This window comes from Fusarium solani (assembly GCF_023522795.1).
Source record: "Fusarium solani strain SB1 chromosome Unknown bctg00000003_1, whole genome shotgun sequence".
Lineage (NCBI taxonomy): Eukaryota > Fungi > Ascomycota > Sordariomycetes > Hypocreales > Nectriaceae > Fusarium > Fusarium solani.
This window is the reverse complement of record NW_027072154.1, coordinates 3,565,337-3,585,414: the sequence shown is the minus strand read 5'-3', so window position 1 is coordinate 3,585,414 and position 20,078 is coordinate 3,565,337. Positions and strand designations below refer to the sequence as shown.

General features: G+C 53.6%; 5 protein-coding genes across 5 annotated transcripts; 4 read left to right on the top strand and 1 right to left on the bottom strand.

Annotated features, from left to right (window-relative positions):
- Nucleotides 1-176: 176 nt before the first annotated feature.
- On the bottom strand, nt 177-2,034 carry MRS44_006692 (uncharacterized protein; the record flags this gene model as incomplete). The annotated part of the gene is made up of 2 exons (XM_046274545.2): nt 177-1,092; nt 1,142-2,034. 2 exons carry the CDS (start codon nt 2,032-2,034, stop codon nt 177-179), a joined length of 1,809 nt encoding a protein of 602 aa, XP_046139692.2.
- A 6,352-nt stretch (nt 2,035-8,386) lies between these two features.
- Nucleotides 8,387-9,251, top strand: MRS44_006691 (uncharacterized protein; the record flags this gene model as incomplete). The annotated part of the gene is made up of 6 exons (XM_046274546.2): nt 8,387-8,616; nt 8,681-8,745; nt 8,831-8,891; nt 8,949-8,969; nt 9,126-9,167; nt 9,224-9,251. 6 exons carry the CDS (start codon nt 8,387-8,389, stop codon nt 9,249-9,251), a joined length of 447 nt encoding a protein of 148 aa, XP_046139693.1.
- A 1,250-nt stretch (nt 9,252-10,501) lies between these two features.
- On the top strand, nt 10,502-13,816 carry MRS44_006690 (uncharacterized protein; the record flags this gene model as incomplete). Its single annotated transcript, XM_046274547.2, has 3 exons — nt 10,502-10,507; nt 10,667-13,039; nt 13,088-13,816. 3 exons carry the CDS (start codon nt 10,502-10,504, stop codon nt 13,814-13,816), a joined length of 3,108 nt encoding a protein of 1,035 aa, XP_046139694.1.
- A 722-nt stretch (nt 13,817-14,538) lies between these two features.
- MRS44_006689 (uncharacterized protein) lies at nt 14,539-15,885 on the top strand (the record flags this gene model as incomplete). The annotated part of the gene is made up of 4 exons (XM_046270439.2): nt 14,539-14,709; nt 14,763-15,239; nt 15,289-15,551; nt 15,603-15,885. The coding sequence occupies 4 exons, from the start codon at nt 14,539-14,541 to the stop codon at nt 15,883-15,885; spliced, it is 1,194 nt and encodes a 397-aa protein (XP_046139695.2).
- A 1,678-nt stretch (nt 15,886-17,563) lies between these two features.
- Nucleotides 17,564-20,040, top strand: MRS44_006688 (uncharacterized protein; the record flags this gene model as incomplete). Its single annotated transcript, XM_065621853.1, has 4 exons — nt 17,564-17,661; nt 17,717-17,847; nt 17,910-18,515; nt 18,599-20,040. The coding sequence occupies 4 exons, from the start codon at nt 17,564-17,566 to the stop codon at nt 20,038-20,040; spliced, it is 2,277 nt and encodes a 758-aa protein (XP_065477925.1).
- Between the last annotated feature and the right edge of the window lie 38 nt (nt 20,041-20,078).

Below are 20,078 nucleotides of genomic sequence, written 5' to 3'. Positions count from 1 at the left end.
GAATGAGAAGGCGAGCAATGCTCGTAGATTAGAACATGATCAGAAAGAACTGCATAGTAGAGAATGCTAGGGTAACAAATGAGACTATCCTTGCAAAACCAATCCCAGGTATCTTTTCACCACAAAGAAACGTGCCAACCCATCTAGCCCAGATATCATAAGTTCGGCCGTAACAGTCATAGTCCAATCACTTGGAGCTCTCCCCTCTCCGACCTCATGCCAGGAACGAACGTCTTGACAGCATCCTTGACCTTGTGCGGGTCTTCAAGAGCCTCGTATGCCGCCTCTCGCTTGCTCTTCTGCCCTTGCTCCCAGCCAGCCTCGCGGTCGTCGAGCTCACTCTCAGCTGAGCTGATGCTGCTCTGGCTTCTGTTCATCACCATGTTGATCATTCTGCCCTCGCTCTTCTTGGTGGTTCGCTGAGCCTCCTTCATGTCTTGCAGGTCCTTGTCCTCCCAGTGCATCACCACGATACCAAGCTCTGGGAAGTTCTTCTCGAGGAACTCCTTCAGCAATGGAAGAGTAGACTTGTCGGGTCGATATGTGCCCGAATCATTGTCAATGATGAGCTGGTAATACGCAGGGTTGTGTGGGGGGTCGTCTCTAGGTGGTCCACCAGAGACAGGCTCGTTCGGGTGTGTCTTCTCCTTCGGATGGACCTCATCCGAAGACACAGGATGCTTGAGACGTCGAATAAAGAACTCGCCCGAGCAGGCGATGTACGTCTCGACATCTGAATGCATGGTATGCTTGCTCAGCATGTCAATGCCAAACTCCTTACCCGTCTCGGTGAACCTGAACATGCCATCCAGGGTCAACACGTAAGTGAAGATGCGACCTCCTTCGTCAAAGTGGACCAGTTTCAGGAACTGAAGCGCAGCCTCCTTGGAGCACGCGTCAAAGTCGCCATACTCGGTCGACTGGTTGAAGTTGTAAATGCGGCGGTGCTGGCTGTGCAGCGCCTTATTTAGAATCTTGCCGCGTAAGCCCGTCGACGAGTAGATGGAGGCGATGATGGGTCTGAACTCGACAAAGCGGTGGTACAGCTTTGGAGGCACCGGGCCTTGTAGCTGCATCTCGTTGGCTTGGAAGCTATTGTAACATGTCAGTCTGGGACTTGAGATGGGGATGGGGCACATACTCGTATTTTTGAGTCCTTGGCTTCTTTTTCCCATTCTTATCAACCTGTTCATCGACCTCATCTCGAGCGTCATCGTCTGCATTCGCATTCACCTTGACACCGGCGATGCGACCAATCAAGGGACTAAAATGCTTGACCCAGGTTGTTGGTCCTACCGTGTACATCTGAGCATAAGGCGGATCGGATGGTCCCAGCAGCTCCATGCTCAGATGGAGAACGGGCGTCATATGCACGTTCGAGTTGACGACGCTGGTGAGAGCCTTGGCGAAATATGCCCTCTTGCTCATCATGCGCTTCTTGGCCTTGTACGTCTCGTCCAGCCCTTTCCATGTGTCGGATAAGCGATCGATCTTGATCGTCACGTTGCCCAGTCTGTCGTCGTGATCCGGAAAGTCTTCATCGTACATTCGGCACTTAAGCGTGAATCCGGTTGGAGGGACATTGGCGACAACCCATTCTTCCTCCCACTTGGGCTCTGTGGTTTTTCTGATGGTTCTCGTCCTGTGAACGAGGTCCGGGTCCTCCTTGTGCCTCTTGGGTTGGGTACCTCGAAGCGTCGCGACGAGAAAAGGGTCTGAAGAGGCCGTGACAAAGTCTGCGGGTGGAAGATTGGAGGCGCTGTGGAAGATGAAGCGAATCGTGTAGCCCTGAGGCGCATCCGGTAGAGGAGTTGGGTCGAAGCCGCCGGGAGGACCATTCTTAACTTTGTTGATGCGCTCCTTCAGACCGGTTCCTATCCTCGTAGGATGTTTCAACATGTTGTGGCCGTCGTCGTGAGGATCTTGCGACTTTGGTGCACCATTAGTTTGCGCAGTTGAGGCGCCGTTCTCGCCATTGTGCGTAGTGCCATTATGGCCGTTCGTCTGGGCCTCGGGAGTATCTGGGGCCGACATTTCGAATTGGATCGCGAGGCTGACTTCGCGGGGTTTGCGACAATGAAGCTCGCGGCTTTCAAGATGCGCCCGATAGCGTGTCTATCAATAAATCAAACAGCTTCCAGGTCCGGGACAGCCGAGTAGATCAGCACTCTGTGACCCGCGCACTGGGTTTACGACAGTATGATGAGGAGAAAGATGCAGGATTGAGTTCACGAGGAGGCGTTGGGAGGCTGGTTCGCAGGGTCCTGTGGTGTGATAAATGGTTGGTTGGATGCGCCGTCGCAACGCAGCTCGGCAGTGAGGATATCATCCGTTTTGGGTCAAGAGCTACTCGATGGCGGCGGACGGTGGCTGATATTTGAATGCGCCAACGCCCATTTTCCCCTTGACACGATTTTTCTCATTCTGCCCCAGGCTGTGCGAGAAGAGATAGCAATAGCAGCCCAGCCACTCTCCATCTGCCCATCTACCGTATACAAGACCTTGGCGACAACGGCTGCGCAAGCTCGGCATCGCCAGCTCGCAACAGGTACCGTGGTTTCTGACGTCATGCTCACCGTCAAGACAGCTCCTGGCTGCAGAAACTCCCGGATCCAACGGCACATAGTGCGCCAAGGTCTGGGCCCGTAGCGGTTAACGGATGCCGCGTAGCGCCCAGGGTCTGGGCACTCACCCACCAAAACTCGCCGACTTGGGGGGAACCCTGATCGTCTCTCGGCGGTCATGGCCTCTTGACAGGTTCCACAGGGCTCAGCCGTCGCCTCTCATTGGCCAGTGCGTACCAATCTTCATGATGGCTTCGGAACACGGCAATGCGAACAGGCGCGGGTAATTTCCATTAAATAACTTAAATGTACATCATCAGCCTTAGATCCTAGAATCCTGTGCTAGATCGATCAGAATGGCCCGACTTAAGATCGAGAATGTGATGGAGGCCTCTCTCGCCAAGTTCACTTGCTGCAGCCAAGATGCTTCATGATACTCGGCATCTGCGCACTCAAAGACATTGATCAGACCAACAGCATGATTCTTGGAAAACATATGCGAGTATCCATGCCCTTGAGCCGGCGGCCTCCCTCCAACTATCGGTGTGGCCACGATACCCAGCAAACTCTCTCTTTCTTTCCCTTGTACAACGGCAATGCACGAAATGACAGACCAGCAGTTTCAGGGGTTGAGTTAACCTACAGACAGCCCTACGACAAACAAAGTTCTCAGCTAGGTTCATAAAAATGCCTTACAGGTTCAGTCTAACGGCGTAAAATACGAAAGTCCCAATGGTAACTTGCGGTCTCGGCCGATATACTTTGCAACCCCGGTCACGGTCATTCCGAAAACCAGGGGTCATGATCCCTCATCTCCGTAATATGCTTGTTATAGTACTCCGAGTGCTCGACTAGTTCCATAAGTATGCCTTGTAGGGCCGACCCAATGAGTTAAAATACGAAGACTCCAATGATATATCTTCCAGTCTCGGCCGATATGCTGAGTGCGGTTGCGGTCATTCCGAAAGCAAGGAGCTGTGCCAGACACTCCTTAATAGGCTTGCCAATAATTGCAATCCGAGTGCTTCGTCTGGAAAAATTCTTTCCAGGAACCCTTGCGACAATCAGGACGTCCTAATTCTAACCAGCGCCAGCCATAAGTCGGCAGTTGACAGCACGTCCTCAACGGCCTTTCCGGGGCAGGAGTTGCAAAAGTCCTTTCAACGCGGTACTTCATTGATGCCATTGGGTCGTCCGTAAAATCAGGATAAGATCAAGGCTGAGTCAAGTTGTCATGACGGCTGTGGTCATGAGTTCGCTATTTATATTGCTGCCGCATCCAAGTACGATGGATCCAAGATATCTTAGACAATGCCACTCTCAAAACCCAACGATAGTCAAAGCCGGCAGCTGCTCTCCCTATGGTGATGAGGGTGATCTTGTTGTCTAGATAAACTTACGTATTATCCGTTGTCACCAACAGCCTTGGAATGGGTGAGTGCATCGAGCCAGATTTGCCATGTTATTAAATGGGACAACATTGGCCACTCCAAGTCTGCTCGCCGACAGCAAATAAGGCAGCAGTAAACCTCCTACAAAAATCTTTGTCCTTTTAGTCCCAAAGCCAATATAAGTGTCGCAAGTTTAGGTCGAGCAATGGCCATCCTCGTCTCTACTTTGGACCCTGTACTTACCCCGTTCTCCAAGGCGAAGGCCATGATGGGGATCCATGATGGAAAATTCCCTTCCCCCTAATCAAGTTATGGTATAACTATGTTGATCAGGCACACAAGGTCCGTACAAGATCATACACTCAAGCTATAGTTACCGTAGCTTTGAACTTCAGTAGTCCCAATCGAGATATGCGTCCCACCATTAGTACAAGCCATATCCTGGCCTAGATACCTGCTTTATTTGTCACATAATATATATTGTCAGTCTTCAGGTGGGTTGCGGTGCCATAGAAGTTATCGTCCGATGTGAGCGATGTTACCGCTGCGCAATGTTCAGGAACAATGCGAAGGGATGGCACTGAACACCCTGAAAGGATGGTGTCGAGAGATATGGTGCTGTAGAACCTGGCAAACTTCCTGTTTTATGAAATATTCACTAGGTAGTTACTTTCTACTCTTTCCTTCTGTTGTCTTGGCCTGTTAAGGACTTCATATATCAGTTAACAACAAACCACAAGAGGGAATCGTCCTTCTGAATGATCCACAAAGGCATTCAATCACCGGGAGAATCACTTCCACGTTACAGAATTAGCAAATATCCCACTCTTTTAGGGCTCGATGGTTGAAAATGGACATTTGTAGTTCTCTTGAGTACCTCGACCGGATTTTCGTGAGACCATTCCGTCGTTGACAGTCTCCGGCCAAGAATCCAGGCTATTCCAGGTGACAGCATTATCTCCAATCGTTCATTGCATGCAATTTTCCCTCTATGTTAGTACTAATCACGCTGGTTCGAGGCATGCTCTCGTTCTTGCTATAATGCATACGAAGGGGAGGTGACCGAAGAGCCCATGTTGAGTATCCTACAGCCACTCACACGTTCTTCAATGCTACACTCGGTAGCAATTTCTTTGCTATCCTCCCATCAAAGAGCATGCGCCTACCTAGTCTGGGCCCTGGCATCAGGATTCAGCCATTGACTTGGCAGTGTAGTAGGATCTATGATATCTGACTACCAAGCGCCAGCCATAGTTGAGTATTGGTCGACTGCGCACAAAAGCTACCAGGACTGAGATTCTTCTGTCTTTTACAGATCTCTCGCGAAGCAGTGGAATGGTATTATTTCAGGTCTTATCCGAGATATAGAGGTAGGAGTTACTCGATACTTCGAAGTCAATGGCAACGGCATGTGGCGGTGATAACTCGAGGTTCCCATACTCCCCTAGACTATCATGATATTGTACTCATGATGCTTTCCGCCTCTCCATGGCTGCCTTTACACTAGCCCATCCATCATCAGCTGGTTAAATCCAGTTGGTGTTGGTATGTTCCTCGACGCTCGGTCGGGTGCCGATCAAAGACATCCGAGTACTTCATTGTGCGCTACAGAACGACAGTTGAATCCATTCAACTTTCTTACTTCTGGTCAGTCGCAAGTCTCCGATGACCACGGGTATGCCTTCAGCCACCGGAGTCGGCCGAGCCCTCTAGCAGGTTTTGGTCGAGCTGAAAACAGGCCACATGAGGCCACTTTGAGTCGCTTCATATACATCTCTTGCTTTCTTTTTATTGTCTTAACAAGCCCCACGCGAAGGTCCTGAATGCGGTGCTTCGTACAGGCTTCATGGAGCTCAACAACGCAATCTCCGATGTTTTGATACACTATTCCAGTCTCGGTTTCAAGCTGTCCTTCTACCCCGTTTCCCGCATTGTTGAATTGCCATGAGAGATCGCCCAAACTGTCAAAGCACAACCAAGAGCGAAGTGGGCCCAAGCATATTATCGCGGCTACATCGGTTGGCAAGAATGCAGGTAAAAGCGAGGTCTCGGATGAAACCATGTTTCAAGCTTGTGAGCTCAGTGTTATCATCGTGGTGTTTAACAAAATCATCGATCCCCGAGAAGCTCAATTCGTCCCGATGTTTCACCTGCCAAGCCATGCTTCCAGCATCCCTCAATGCACCACCAATTACGTCTTTTCAACATGCGTGTAAGTCTGGTAAACCTCAACATCCATAGGTACCTCAGCGTTTTTTCAAAACCCATGAATAGAGGTCTTATGCATCGTCAAGACGGTCACTATGACGCAATCTTCTCTCGGGTATCATCCAACAACCACAACAACCATCCCCATTCGAGAAGGTCCATGCTAACAAGTCACACAAAACGCATGGTGATATAGACTTCGGCGTCTCTTCGCAACCATACCTCGCTTGAGGGCTGATATCCTGCCGAGTATAACACCACATGCTCGCCTCTCCAGTCTCTTCTCTCCACGTGTCGGGCGCTACTATCCAACACCGAGACATGAAGCGCATGGCTCGGTTGCATACCCATGTCTTTTGCGAGCTGCGCACTTGTGAGACGAGTCTGGAGGAGCCACGAAGGATGGGAACGATCGGTGTGGCATGCAAAAAATGTTTCACGGCGTTGCTGGTGTGGAGTACAGCACATATGTCCTCGATTGTGATGATGGCCATCGTCGATGAGCTCTGGCTCGGGGGAGACTTGCAGAGCGCCTGCATGGTACGTCCGATATGTTTCGGCTTCATGCTTGTGTGATTCATGTGGAGGGGGCATCTAGTCAGCTTTCCAACAGTCTCAGCTCGAATGCCCCCTCGAATCTGATTTGTGGTCGGTAAGTATGATGGCATGGCCGAGCCCATGAAAGCTGAAATGGCTATCAATCTACACATACCAGGACCCCGGGTCGAGGTCGCCATCTCGGCATTGAAGAGCCGCCGTCTCGGAAGATATGCAGGGCAACCTACCTCCAGTTACTCAAGGATGGTCTTCTGAGAAACTGCAATTAGAGATCGAGGCATCACAGATGCAAGATGCCGTAGGCACGATCTGCACGACGTCAATTGAGGACGATTCAGTACTGACCCCAGAGTCGTCGAAAACTCCGCCCTGACTGTCACACAAACAACTTCCAGCCGCAGTATCACACTTGCTGGAACACGCTCGCTGAACTCATTCGCGCAGGTGACTCAGTTTCTGACTTGTCATCACGGGGAGATTGAAGTGCCTGCAAGGTATCAGACTACCTTGTCAGTATCACGCCCGCATCCCCGAGAAGCCCGAAATACTTCGGCCGCGTGGGCCTCAACTCGTCCTGCAGCAAGGTATGGGTGACGGGTTGCAACAGGAGAGCACGCTGCGGCTGGCCGATTCTGGGGCTACGGATAGTTATGCATACTTTCTTGGCGGTTATCTGGGTGTTTAGTGTAGTGATATAGCAGCTGAACTATCCCTACCATGATCTGACTGTGAGAGGATGGAGTGGGCGGTCGAAACATGGCCAACCAGCAAGCCAGCCGGCGTGTCGGCCGAGATTAGGCTGGACTAGAGGAGCGAGCCGGGTTGAACGAGGCTGAGGAATGATATTGACACTGCCTCGTTTCATGTTGGTCTGTCTGGTGTCATGTTGTCTCGATAAACCATGAAAAGCGTTGCTTTTTTCCAAGCTTGGATGAGGACGAGCATCAAGACCCACTGCGTCGTCGCCTGAGACGGACGGTATGCGCGTGAATATGTATGGATGTATCTCCGCAGCAGGTACAGTCCCTAGGTACTGGGCAGTACAGCGACTAAGAATAGATCAGCCGGTAGAAGGGGCAGATGTAGTTTGTTTGACGATGGGACCCTGAGGGATTCATGGTGATGATTGGTTTGGGTGTCGAATCATCCATCCATCCGCCGTGATGGAGAGGCCAAGCCAAGGACCGAATACGCACTCTTTGGGCACAGCAGCGGCTACAATTGATGGAGTTACCGTACTTTTCCGGAACTAACAAGGGGATTTACCGCCCTTTCTGAACCCTGCACGTGTTGCCATCCAAGGCCACAGTATCACGACAATCAAATGTATCTTTTTTCCATGGATTCTCGATTCTGCGAGCTTCTCCCACTCGTCATCCCAAGTGGAGCCTTCACGCAAGCTGATTGGCATAATTCGTCATTCTGGCTTGCCCATGCCCCGCCGTCGATCTCATTGCCCCTCCATTGCGCCCTGGGATTGGAAGAGCTGACCCCGGCTCTGAAGCCATCCAACCACGCATCGCCGAGCTCTCAACACTCACTCCTTCGTACCTTTTCAAGTCCTGGTCTGGCCTGGCTGTGATTCATTGTCCCTGCCTTCCCGATTCTGTTGCTCAGCTCTCCCCTTTCCCTTTAAAGGTCCACGTCCGTCTCCTCCCTTCCAACATGCGGTCTTTCTCTCTTGCATCCATCTCCCGCGCATCTCGCATCACCACCAGACTCAACTCCTTTGCACCTCAATCTCGCAACTTCTCCTTTACACAAGCAATCATGGGTGTTACCAAGACTACTCACCAGGAGGGCACCGGCCCTGTCGCTCAGAACGGCCAGACCGTCACCATTGAGTACACTGGCTACCTCAAGGACGAGTCCAAGCCCGACAACAAGGGCGCCAAGTAAGCACCCAGCCGGCCTTTTCATCATTGAAGCTTCGGCCATAGCTGACCTTTCCCTCTTCAGGTTCGACTCTTCCGTTGGCCGCGGCGACTTTGTCGTCAAGATTGGCGTTGGCCAGGTCATCAAGGGTACGCGAGCCCCATACCCGTCCTCCTCCGCCTTTCCGAGCAACTAGAGACAAGACATTCGATGCTAACAAACTACGCTCCCCAGGTTGGGATGAGGGCGTCACCCAGATGCAGGTTGGCGAGAAGGCCACTCTTGACATCACTCCGTAAGCTCTCCTCCTCATACTTTGCGTCGCACGCAATTGCTAACAAGCTTCCTCCAGCGACTACGGCTATGGTGCTCGGTAAGCCCTCCAAGCCTCCCCTCTCGACCCGGCACAGACCAATCGTGCCCCCCGCTCCCCCAAGTGGCTCATTGTTGTCGCCGGAGCTCCGACCCTATTTACATCATCTTTGAACGAGCTTCACAGAGGGCGCATTAGCTGACACAACCACTACAGCGGCTTCCCCGGCCACATTCCCCCCAACTCCAGCCTCATCTTGTAAGTGCAAATAGCTTGCCAGAGTCAATCGGACATGCCACTAATGTTGGATTCAGCGATGTTGAGCTCAAGAAGGTCCAATAAATGCGCCAATTGTCGCCGTCGCTGTCGGTCGCCTTCGGCAACTGGGGATTTGAACGGATCTGCCAGCTCAACGAACCTACGACTAGCCCACTGCTCATTATACCCAGAGATACCTAGTATTGGGCGCAGTTCGATCCGTGTAGCTTCTACACCGCTATCGTAACTATGCGAACGGCTAAATAAAGAACAATCGATGCCTGCCCTTATTTCATGCCGCAGTGATTAACTTTTGCTCATCCTTGTCTTGCTTGCTTGGGCCTGGATAGAGCTCCACCCTCGAGTCAGAGGTTCTCAGAGCGTATCCGTATCAACTGCTGCAACTGTAAACGACTCATGTCATGGCTGCTCATTCGCCCCCTTTGTAATACTGTAAAGCCCATGAGAGCTCATGATCTTGAGCTGCAGTGAAGATGCATGGCGTGCCCCGCGAAATGCTTTGACCCCGCCAACGAGGACCAAGCACTGTACCTCACCAAAGCAGGGCGAAGCTCACCCCAGACTGGACTGGCGCTGACAAAAGCAGTCGGCGTCCACCACCATCAACAACCTTTTTGGATTACTGTGCATAGACCATACCAAGCCGCATGAGGTCAATAGAATCCAACAGAATCTTGGTGCAGGCACAGGTGGCCAGTTTTGTCGAGTCTTGACCCATGTCTTGGAGGGGCCCAAGCCCACCAAAGCTCCAGGGTAATCATCCTTTCACTGGCCGCGGGGCAACCAGCTGGTGTGTGCCTGGCCTGTCACCCCACTCACTCCAAGTCATGTTGCCCCTCATTCATCGGCTTTCTTGTTCGCTTATGTAAGGCACCAGCTCGATTACCCGCTCCCAGCACGCGCCAGCTCATGCCTCATGCCGCACTCACACTGCCTGCGCTAAGCTGCCTCGGGCCATTACCTCATCAACCGTCCACTACGCGCGCTCACAGCCTCAGTCTTCTCTTCTACCTGACTCCGTGGCAGGAAATCTTGTCTCTCACAAACCACCGATTTCCATACCAACATACACATTTTCTTATCACCGCTACCGTCTGCGACGAGCATCGAAATCGCCCGCAGATACATCCATCTCTCGTCCCTCTTCCGTCTGCCCCTCACCGTCAACCTTTTGCTCGGCGGGGTTGAGCTCTGCCTGGTGCTGGATCACCTTCGCAACCGCCCGGTTTACCACCTTCAACATAGCGTCTGAAGCAGACAAGCTGGGGAAGCGAAAGCTCTCCAACGGGGAGTCACCTACCCATAAGCGCACCATGGTTGTGAGTACATCCTGTCCGGGCTTGCCCTTTCCAAGGCCGCAACTTCATGACGCCTCGAATCATGCTGCGTGCGGGCAGAGGGCCCATTCCCACCTGCACGCTTCCGACCCGTTGGCGCAAGCTCAACATGACTAAAGCTGACCCTTGCTCGACTTCTAGGACCAAAAGCTGCCCGAGGTCGACCTCGCGACCCGGATGCAGGTCGACGAGTCCGTTGTCGGACACACCGAGATCGACGAGTCCCTCTACAGCCGACAGCTCTATGTTTTGGGCCACGAGGCCATGAAGCGCATGGGCGCTTCGAATGTGCTCATCGTCGGTCTGAAGGGTCTCGGTGTCGAGGTCGCCAAGAACATTGCCTTGGCGGGTGTCAAGAGTCTCACCCTCTACGACCCCGCTCCAGTTCAACTTGCCGACCTCTCCTCTCAGTTCTTCCTCACCCCCAGCGACGTCGGCAAGCCCAGAGACGAGGTCACCGTGCCCCGCGTTGCCGAGCTGAACGCCTACACCCCCGTCAAAGTCCACCAGTCTCCCGGCCTGGACGATAACTTCTCCCAGTTCGACAAGTACCAGGTCGTCGTCCTAACCAACGTTCCTATCCACCACCAGAAGGCCATCGGCGATTACTGCCACAGCAAGGGCATCTATGTCGTTATTGCCGACACCTTTGGTCTCTTCGGTTCCATTTTCTGCGATTTTGGCGATAAGTTCACTGTCATCGACCCTACTGGCGAGACTCCTCTTAGCGGTATCGTTGCTGGAGTCGATGAGGAGGGCTTGGTCTCTGCTTTGGACGAGACCCGACACGGTCTGGAAGATGGCGACTACGTGACATTCTCCGAGATCGAAGGCATGGAGGCTTTGAACGGCTGTGAGCCCCGCAAGATTACCGTCAAGGGTCCTTACACCTTCTCGATCGGCGACGTGTCCGGGCTCGGCCAGTATAAGCGGGGTGGCATGTACCAGCAAGTCAAGATGCCTAAGATCATCAACTTCAAGAGTTTCACCAATGCCCTGAAGGAGCCCGAGTTCCTCATCTCCGACTTTGCCAAGTTCGACCGCCCTCAACAGCTGCACCTTGGTTTCCAGGCTCTGCATGCCTTCCAGGTCTCGAAGGGGCGACTCCCCAACCCCATGGACGACGACGATGCGACCATTGTGTTGGGCGCCGCCAAGAAGTTTGCTGAGGAGGAGGGCTTGGAGCTTGAGCTGGACGAGAAGCTGCTGAAGGAGCTGAGCTACCAGGCTCTGGGTGACCTCAACCCCATGGCTGCTTACTTTGGTGGCATTACGGCTCAGGAGATCCTGAAGGCTGTTTCTGGCAAGTTCCAGCCCATCAACCAGTGGATGTACTTTGATTCTCTCGAGTCCCTGCCCACAAGCACTAAGCGTTCCCCCGAGCTTTGCAAGCCTATTGGTAGCCGTTACGATGGTCAGATCGCTGTCTTTGGAACCGAGTACCAGAACAAGATCGCGAACCTGAAGCAATTTCTTGTCGGAGCTGGTGCTATTGGATGCGAGATGCTCAAGAACTGGGCCATGATCGGTCTTGGAACGGGCCCTGAGGGCAAGATCTGGGTGACTGATATGGACTCGATTGAGAGGAGCAACCTGAACCGACAGTTCCTCTTCCGTGCCGACGATGTTGGCCACATGAAGAGTGACTGTGCCGCCAAGGCAGTTCAGCGCATGAACCCCGACCTCGAAGGCCACATTGTGACGCTGAAGGAACGCGTTAGCCCCGATACCGAAAGCGTTTTCAATGAAGAGTTCTGGCGCAACCTTGATGGTGTTACCAATGCTCTCGACAACGTGGAGGCGCGAACATATGTGGATCGACGATGTGTCTTCTTCCAGAAGCCTCTTCTCGAGAGTGGTACTCTTGGAACCAAGGGTAACACACAGGTTGTCCTTCCTCACCTTACCGAATCCTACTCTTCCTCGCAGGATCCCCCTGAGAAGGAATTCCCCATGTGCACTATCCGATCCTTCCCCAACCGCATTGAGCACACCATCGCATGGTCCAAGGAGTACATGTTTGAGAAGCTCTTTGTCAAGGCTCCCCAGACTGTCAACCTGTACTTGACCCAGCCCAACTTCTTGGAGTCTACTCTGAAGCAGGGTGGCAACCAGAAGGAGACACTCGAGACGATCCGCAACTACCTCACAACCGAGCGGCCACGAACTTTTGAGGACTGTATCGCCTGGGCCCGTCGACTGTTTGAGACCGAGTTCGCCAACAAGATTCAGCAACTTCTCTACAACTTCCCCAAGGACTCCGAGACATCGTCTGGAACACCCTTCTGGTCTGGTCCCAAGCGTGCTCCGGATGCGCTCAAGTTTGATCCCAACAACCCGACACACTTTGGGTTCATCGTGGCCGCTGCCAACCTCCACGCCTTCAACTACGACATCAAGTCGCCTGGAACTGACAGGTCCATCTACCTCCGGGAACTGGACAACGTCATTGTGCCCGATTTCACCCCTGACTCGAGCGTGAAGATCCAGGCGGATGATAAGGAGCCTGAGCCCGTAAGTAACTACACTGCCCCTGGAAGATGAGAAACTAATGGGATCTAGGAACCGGAGGCAAGCAGCTTCGACGACAACGATGAGCTGGATAAGCTGACGGCTAGCCTGCCCGCACCCAACACCCTGTCCGGCTTCCAGCTGGTGCCTGTGGATTTTGAGAAGGACGACGACTCGAACCACCACATCGACTTCATTACTGCTTGCAGTAACTTGAGAGCGGAGAACTACAAGATCGAGCCCGCTGATCGCCACAAGACCAAGTTCATTGCTGGCAAGATCATTCCCGCCATTGCCACTACAACGGCCCTGGTCACCGGCCTGGTGGTCCTGGAACTGTTCAAGATCATTGATGGCAAGGATGATATCGAGCAGTACAAGAACGGTTTCATCAACCTGGCCTTGCCCTTCTTTGGCTTCAGTGAGCCCATCGCCAGCCCCAAGGTGGTGTACAAGGGACCTGAGGGTGACGTCAAACTGGACAAGATTTGGGATCGATTTGAGATTGAGGACATTACTCTGAGGGAGCTTTTGGATACCTTCAAGGAGAAGGGACTGAGCATCAGCATGCTCAGCTCAGGAGTCAGCCTTCTGTATGCCTCCTTCTTCCCTCCCGCCAAGTTGAAGGAGCGATACGAGATGAAGCTGAGCAAGCTTGTGGAGACGATCTCGAAGAAGCCTATCCCTGAGCACCAGAAGGAGGTCATTTTTGAGATTGTAGCAGAGGATCTTGCTGAGGAGGACGTCGAGGTCCCCTACATCAAGGTTAAGATTGCATAAATGAGATGAGAAGAGTATTGTCGGTCATTCAAATATGTAAGGAAGCGATAGAAGGAACAGAGTGCGAAAGAGCACACGAATAAAGGATGAGCGAATTCATAAAGATAGATGAAATCCATTATGCTTGATGTGACTATGAAGGTGTTGCACTGTTTTGAACATGCTGTTTACGCTGGCCGGGATGGTGTAGTGATGCCTCATGGCAATGGTGAACGGAATGCGGGGTAGCCGAGACAACCTTAACCAGGAACTCCAGAGAGGCACAGCATTGAAGACAAGATCTTGTGAATGTGAAGAAAAGGCGAATTTGAGGCCAATAGCCGGGCGTGCTTACAGCAGTTTCTTACCTAGCTTCACATTCAAGTGGTTTACGAAGGCTCATGTCATGATGAATGGGCAGCTTATCAAGACAAGACAGCGAATTAACTAAGCGGCACGCAGACGAGTGGGGGTGACCCATTACGCCACGATTATGAAATTGGAGACGCACAGCTCTAGGACGGAATAGCTCGACCAGCAGGGAGCTCTCGAAAGAACCAACAGATTGTAAGACTGGGCTCTGCCTGCGTGAAGTAGTTAGACTGTACATGGTGAGGGGCTGGCTGCTGAGCAAGTCTTAGTGAGCAAGGGTGATACGACATTTTTGCTTGAGAGAGGAGGAGGGGTCAAGTATAAAGGTTGCTTGTCGCCGTCATAAATCGAGCTTGGTTCCGCTTTGTGAAATGTCGATGCAAGCAGTGAGGATTCGAGCATTTGGAGCTTGGAACCAGAATTTACTCTTGAAGCAGAAGAAGCAGTCTGTGAGATCTTTGACACATCTTGCGAATTCGGTGAAGCCATCGCCGACAACAACACCCAACTTCAACATCCAGTTTTCGAATCAGATCAGAATGGTCAGTTGATGCTCGTATTTGTTCCTGTTTACGATTTGCTAACAGACCTATAGGCAAGCACCGACTTCAAGGTCACCGACTGGGTGAAGCCCGGCGACAAGTCTGGAGAGTTTAAGCGTCAAGTCAGTTCATTCCGCGACTGGATCTCTCGAGAGCCCGGCGCCCAGTATCCCCCCGAGAAGGGCCGCTACCACCTCTACGTGAGCTACGCATGCCCATGGGCGTGCCGCACCCTCATCGCCCGACGCCTCAAGGGTCTTCAGGACATCGTCTCCTTCTCTGTGGTGCACTGGCACCTTGGACAGGGCGGCTGGCGATTTGTGACTAAGGAGGATGGTGATGTTCCTGGAGAGAATGTCGTGCCTGACCCGATTGAGGGCCACGAGGCTTTCACGCACCTGAAGGAGGTGTACTTTGAGAGTGAGAAGGATTATCAGGGACGATTCACTGTGCCGGTGCTGTACGACAAGAAGACCAAGAGGATTGTGAGCAACGAGAGCAGTGAGATTCTGCGCATGTTTGGCACTGAGGTAAGTTGCTTGTTATCACAACCTGACTCTATGGCTGACACATAGACAGTTTGATGACCTCCTGGACGAAGAGCACAAGGCCATCCAGCTGTACCCTGAGAACCTGCAGAAGCAGATTGAGGAGACGCACGAGTGGACGTACGACCTCATCAACAACGGCGTGTACAAGTCTGGCTTTGCCACGACGAGCGAGGCGTACGAGCGCAACGTGGTGGCGCTCTTTGAGGCGCTGGACCGCGCCGAGAAGCATCTCGCATCGCAGGAAGGCCCATACTACTTTGGAGCCAACATCACCGAAGCCGACATCAGACTGTAAGTTTTCGTTCTTTCTCTCAACTCGTTGTACATACTGACACTCTTCAGGTTCGTCACCATCATCCGCTTCGACCCTGTCTACGTGCAGCACTTCAAGTGCAACATCCGCGACATCCGCTCCGGGTACCCGGCGCTGCACCAGTGGATGCGCAACCTCTACTGGAACGTCCCAGCGTTCAAGGAGACGACACAGTTTGAGCACATCAAGTGGCACTACACGAGGAGCCACACCCAGATCAACCCCTTTGCCATTACCCCTGTCGGCCCGCTGCCGCACATCCTGCCGCTGGACGAGGAGGTTGTGGCTGTTGGGGCGGCTCTGCAGAAGTAGATGATATAGATGCTGAAATGAAACTTGAATTTGAATGAAGATGAGGCTTTGATTCTGGCTTGTCTTGCTCTTGCCTTTATTTTGGGCGATGTGTCAGTTTTCGAGATTGTTGGAGTATTGCTCAAACTGTTTTCAGTTTGATCAGATCAACAATTGCCAAGGGGGGAGTTGGCTATTTGACATTGGATGCCATCAAGCAACTATCTCGGCAATCTTCATTAGCTATTTTGGATCTTATCATTGTATTGAATATCAGTTTGAGGAAGAGAAAGGGATCGCAAAATGGAATCCTCATAGAGCCCCTTGAGAGATTTATTCAGTTCTTACGCCAGGATAATCCAGGAATGTGGGCCAAATACCCGCTCCCATCGACAAAGCGATAGCTCCGTCAACTCGAGGCTCCGAATGCCCTCTGCTAGCCCGTCAAAGAAAGCCGAGTCCGGAGCCGGTGCCAAAGCCGGGCAGCTTGTCTGGGTACCTCAATGGGCAGAGTATCGCGTGTACCCACACAGGTAGCTGGGCAACGTCGCGTGGGCGCGGGCGAGCTCCAGGGAACAACTTGCCACTGAGACCACCCCTAGTACGGACGCGTTCAGGCATTCACAGCGTGCTTTGAGTGCGTGCAGCGTCCGCAGAGGTACCTGCCATGGTACGAAGCTTTGGGTCGTGAGCAAGGTATCTGTCGTCTCTCTCTCCTTCCGTCCCTCCACAACTACCACCTCTCACCACGGGATCACAATCCGTCTCCAAACCCAAACCCTCCGCCCCAAAAACGTTCGTCCAACAACCATCACCCGGAACCAGATTTACCAGCTCATCATTCGCTCTTCTTCCAAAAAAGACGACCCATTTTCATTATTCGCCAAACGCCCTTTTTGAACTTGTACAACTGTCACTACGACGCTAGAGCGCTAGGACACCAGCCCTTGGGCCCTCTCGCCTCCCTCTCCCACTGGCACTGCGACCGCCCGCCTCCACCTCCTCCTCGCAACCACGTCAAGCCACCAAAAAACATCTCTCGACTTCTACATTCCCCCTCTATTGCCATCCTGTTTATCGTTACACAGTATCTTAGTATTTCCACCTGCGACGACAACGACTACCACAACCACCAACAGCGAAGCGACCTCCCTGTAGCACACCCCTGTCCTCTTGCCGCAAGCCCTTGGCCCTCTGAGGCTTGGTTCGAGAAAGCCAGCAGAGCCCAGCCCAGCTGTTGGCTCCACATTTGGCTCGCCTTGTCCAGCCAGCACCACCACCTTAGGACGTCACCCTCCTCCGCCATCTCATCCAATATCTGTCACGCTTAACTCTCGCCTTGTCGCTCAACGCTATCGCCCGAGATCCTTTGACGATAATACATTCACGCTTCCTCGCCGACTCACCGACTGACCTACCACTGATCGATCGACCTGCTCTCCACCCACCGCCGCTGCTATCGCCTCCGTTACCGCATCTCCGCCTCGCCACGTTTCCTCGTCACACCTGTCGAGAATCAGCCTTGAAGGCTATAACTCGCCTGTCACCCTGAACGCGAACCCGCCGCTCTTCCCATAAGACCCAAAGCTCCTATAATACCCTTGGTGTGCGCCTGAATTCTCCTGGGAACCACTTCTCTCTTCTCCTGTGCGACCGTCTCCTCTCGGATGCGCATCGCATCTCCAGATTCCATACCATCATGGCTGTTCGATACACAGCTGAAACACTGTTGTTCTTGCGGGATTCACCGCTATGCATAAAACCTCCAAACCTCCCTCCTGCCGAGGATTGGATGGGGTAAGTACCAAGTATTTTCAGCTGCTGATATCAATCTCCTGACCTCGTGCCTCAGACCCCCACTTGAACCAAACCGTACCCAGAACAAGACGACCGGCGATCGACCTCGATCAAATGACAACCCTCTCCTTGACCAGACCAACCGCCGTCCCGGTGCTGAGAGACATGTTTCACGGAACAGTGCCAGTCGGTTCCCCCTGGATTGAACCCCATGCTTGACATGTGCTGACCGATGCGCAATTGCTTAGACCTTGAAGATCTCGTTTTTGCCCCCCCTCGAATGGCCTTTGCTTCAGCCCGAGGCAATAAATCCACCGAAAATGATAAGACCGCGAAAGACTCTGATGCTCCAGCCCGTTTCGGCAACTTCCGAAGTCGCAATGGCGATTTAGAAAACGATCGGTTCCGCGAAGGTCGCAACAGCAATGGCTTCCGTCGCCGTGATGGAACTGAGGGTGAATCTGACGGTTGGAGTACGGTGAAGCCTCGCAAGAGTTTTGGCCACGAAGGCGCTGAGCGCTTCCATGGACGTATGGGAGGCAACTTCCGTGACGGCGGGCGCCAGCCCAGAGACCGCGATGACCGCGAAGCTACTCGAGATCGCCCGGCGCGAAACTTTGACTCGTTCTCCCGAGACAAAGATGGCGACGACAATGACCGATCTCGAAACGGACCGAATCGAAACAAGTCTGAGTCGTGGTACAAGAACGAGCCTAGTACCAACACGAATGAAACATCGACCCCTGATAAGCGGGAGCGCATAGACCGCGCAAAGAGCTGGAGAGATCGTGATACTTCCGCTGAAGTTGCGGATGATCGCTCCAACAACCGCACGCATGAGAGACGTTGGGGACGTGATCGAGACCAGCGAGTCGAGCGCGAACCCGAATGGCTTGATGAACCTCTTGAGGAGCATCCCGAAGCTCACACGCAGCAGGACTTCCAGAAATGGATGGAGGAGATGAAGAAGGCCAAGGCTGGCATTCCCGCCGCTCCCCCAAGCCTGCAGCTGTCGAGGCGGCTGAAGCTGTTATCGAGGCTGAAAAGCCTCCAGTGCAATCTGCTCCAGCTGTGGAATCTGGTCCCGACAAGTTCTTCATGGCCTTTGCGTCCAATGCTGGTCTCGACACGCCAGTCGCTAACGAGGCCAAGGAGCCCGTCGCCGCCAGCAAGCCCAAGCCCACTGGAAAGTCTTCGAGGTTCACTTCGTTCTTTTCCCAGCCTCAGGAGGAACCTAGAGGAAAGACTGAGCCTCCCACTCCCATGACTGGACCACCTATTAATGGCGGCATTCCGCTGCCGCTGCCGCTGCCTCTGCCTCTGCCTACTGCCGCTGGCCCAGCCCCTGGACCCGAGGATGAGCGACAGGCTTTCCAGCAACTCCTTGCGAAGCTGCAGAAGCAGACAATGAGCGCCACACCCCCCGGTCCTTCACCTTTCGCTGCCCCTCAAGGCACGCCGCCCAATGCTGGTAGACCGAACCCCATGGCCTCGCCTGGGTCGCCTTTCCAGCAATACGGAGGTGATCGCCGAATGGACGGCCCGCCCATGGGCCGACCTCCGCCCCAACATGTTCAGGAGATTCTCGCTCCCCGACCGCAACCGCAGTCTGCTCGTCCCGATCAGCTCCTCCAGGACCTCGTAGGTCAACGCCAGCGCGCCCCTAGCCAGGGATCTGGCCGCCCTGACGCCGCCCGTAACAACAACAATGCCGAGTTCTTGATGAACCTCATGAGAGCGCCGCAAGACATGCAGCGCAATGAACTTATGATGCGCATGGGACCCCAGCCGCAAAAGCCTGGACAGATGCTCCCTCAGCTCAACGACCGGGAGCCCGACTTCCCTAGGGATGACCGCGGTCCGCAGCGTATGCGCCATCAGCCGCCGCCCGGCTTCCCCATGGAAGAACGCTTCCACAACCCCCCTGACGCCGATGGTCGACCCAACCAACCGACCCAGATCTTGCAACGCCCACCTCCGCCCCCAGGCCTGGACCAGATGCCACCCAGTTGGATGCCAGGCGGCGGCCAGATGCCTCCTCCTCAGCAGCGAGGCCCTATGATCCCTCCTCCAGGCTTGGCTGGTGGCCCTGGTGGCCCTGGCCCCAACCGCAACATGCCCATGCCTCACATGTTCCCACCAAACTTCCCTCCCGGCGCGATGCCGCCTCCTCCCGAGGCCATGGGCGGTATGCCCCCTCGTAACATGCCTCCGCCTCCGCCCGGCTTCTTCGCCGGCCCACCTCACGGCTTCCTTCCCCCAGGCCTTGGTGGCTTTAACGGACCTCCTGGACCCGACTTCCCCGGCGGTCCCTTCGAGGGCCGGGGTATGCCTCCTGCTGGTAACCCCGGCCGCGGCGCCACCTTTGGCAGACCTTAAAGCTACTCTCCCGAACTGCCATGCTTCAACCAAACCCC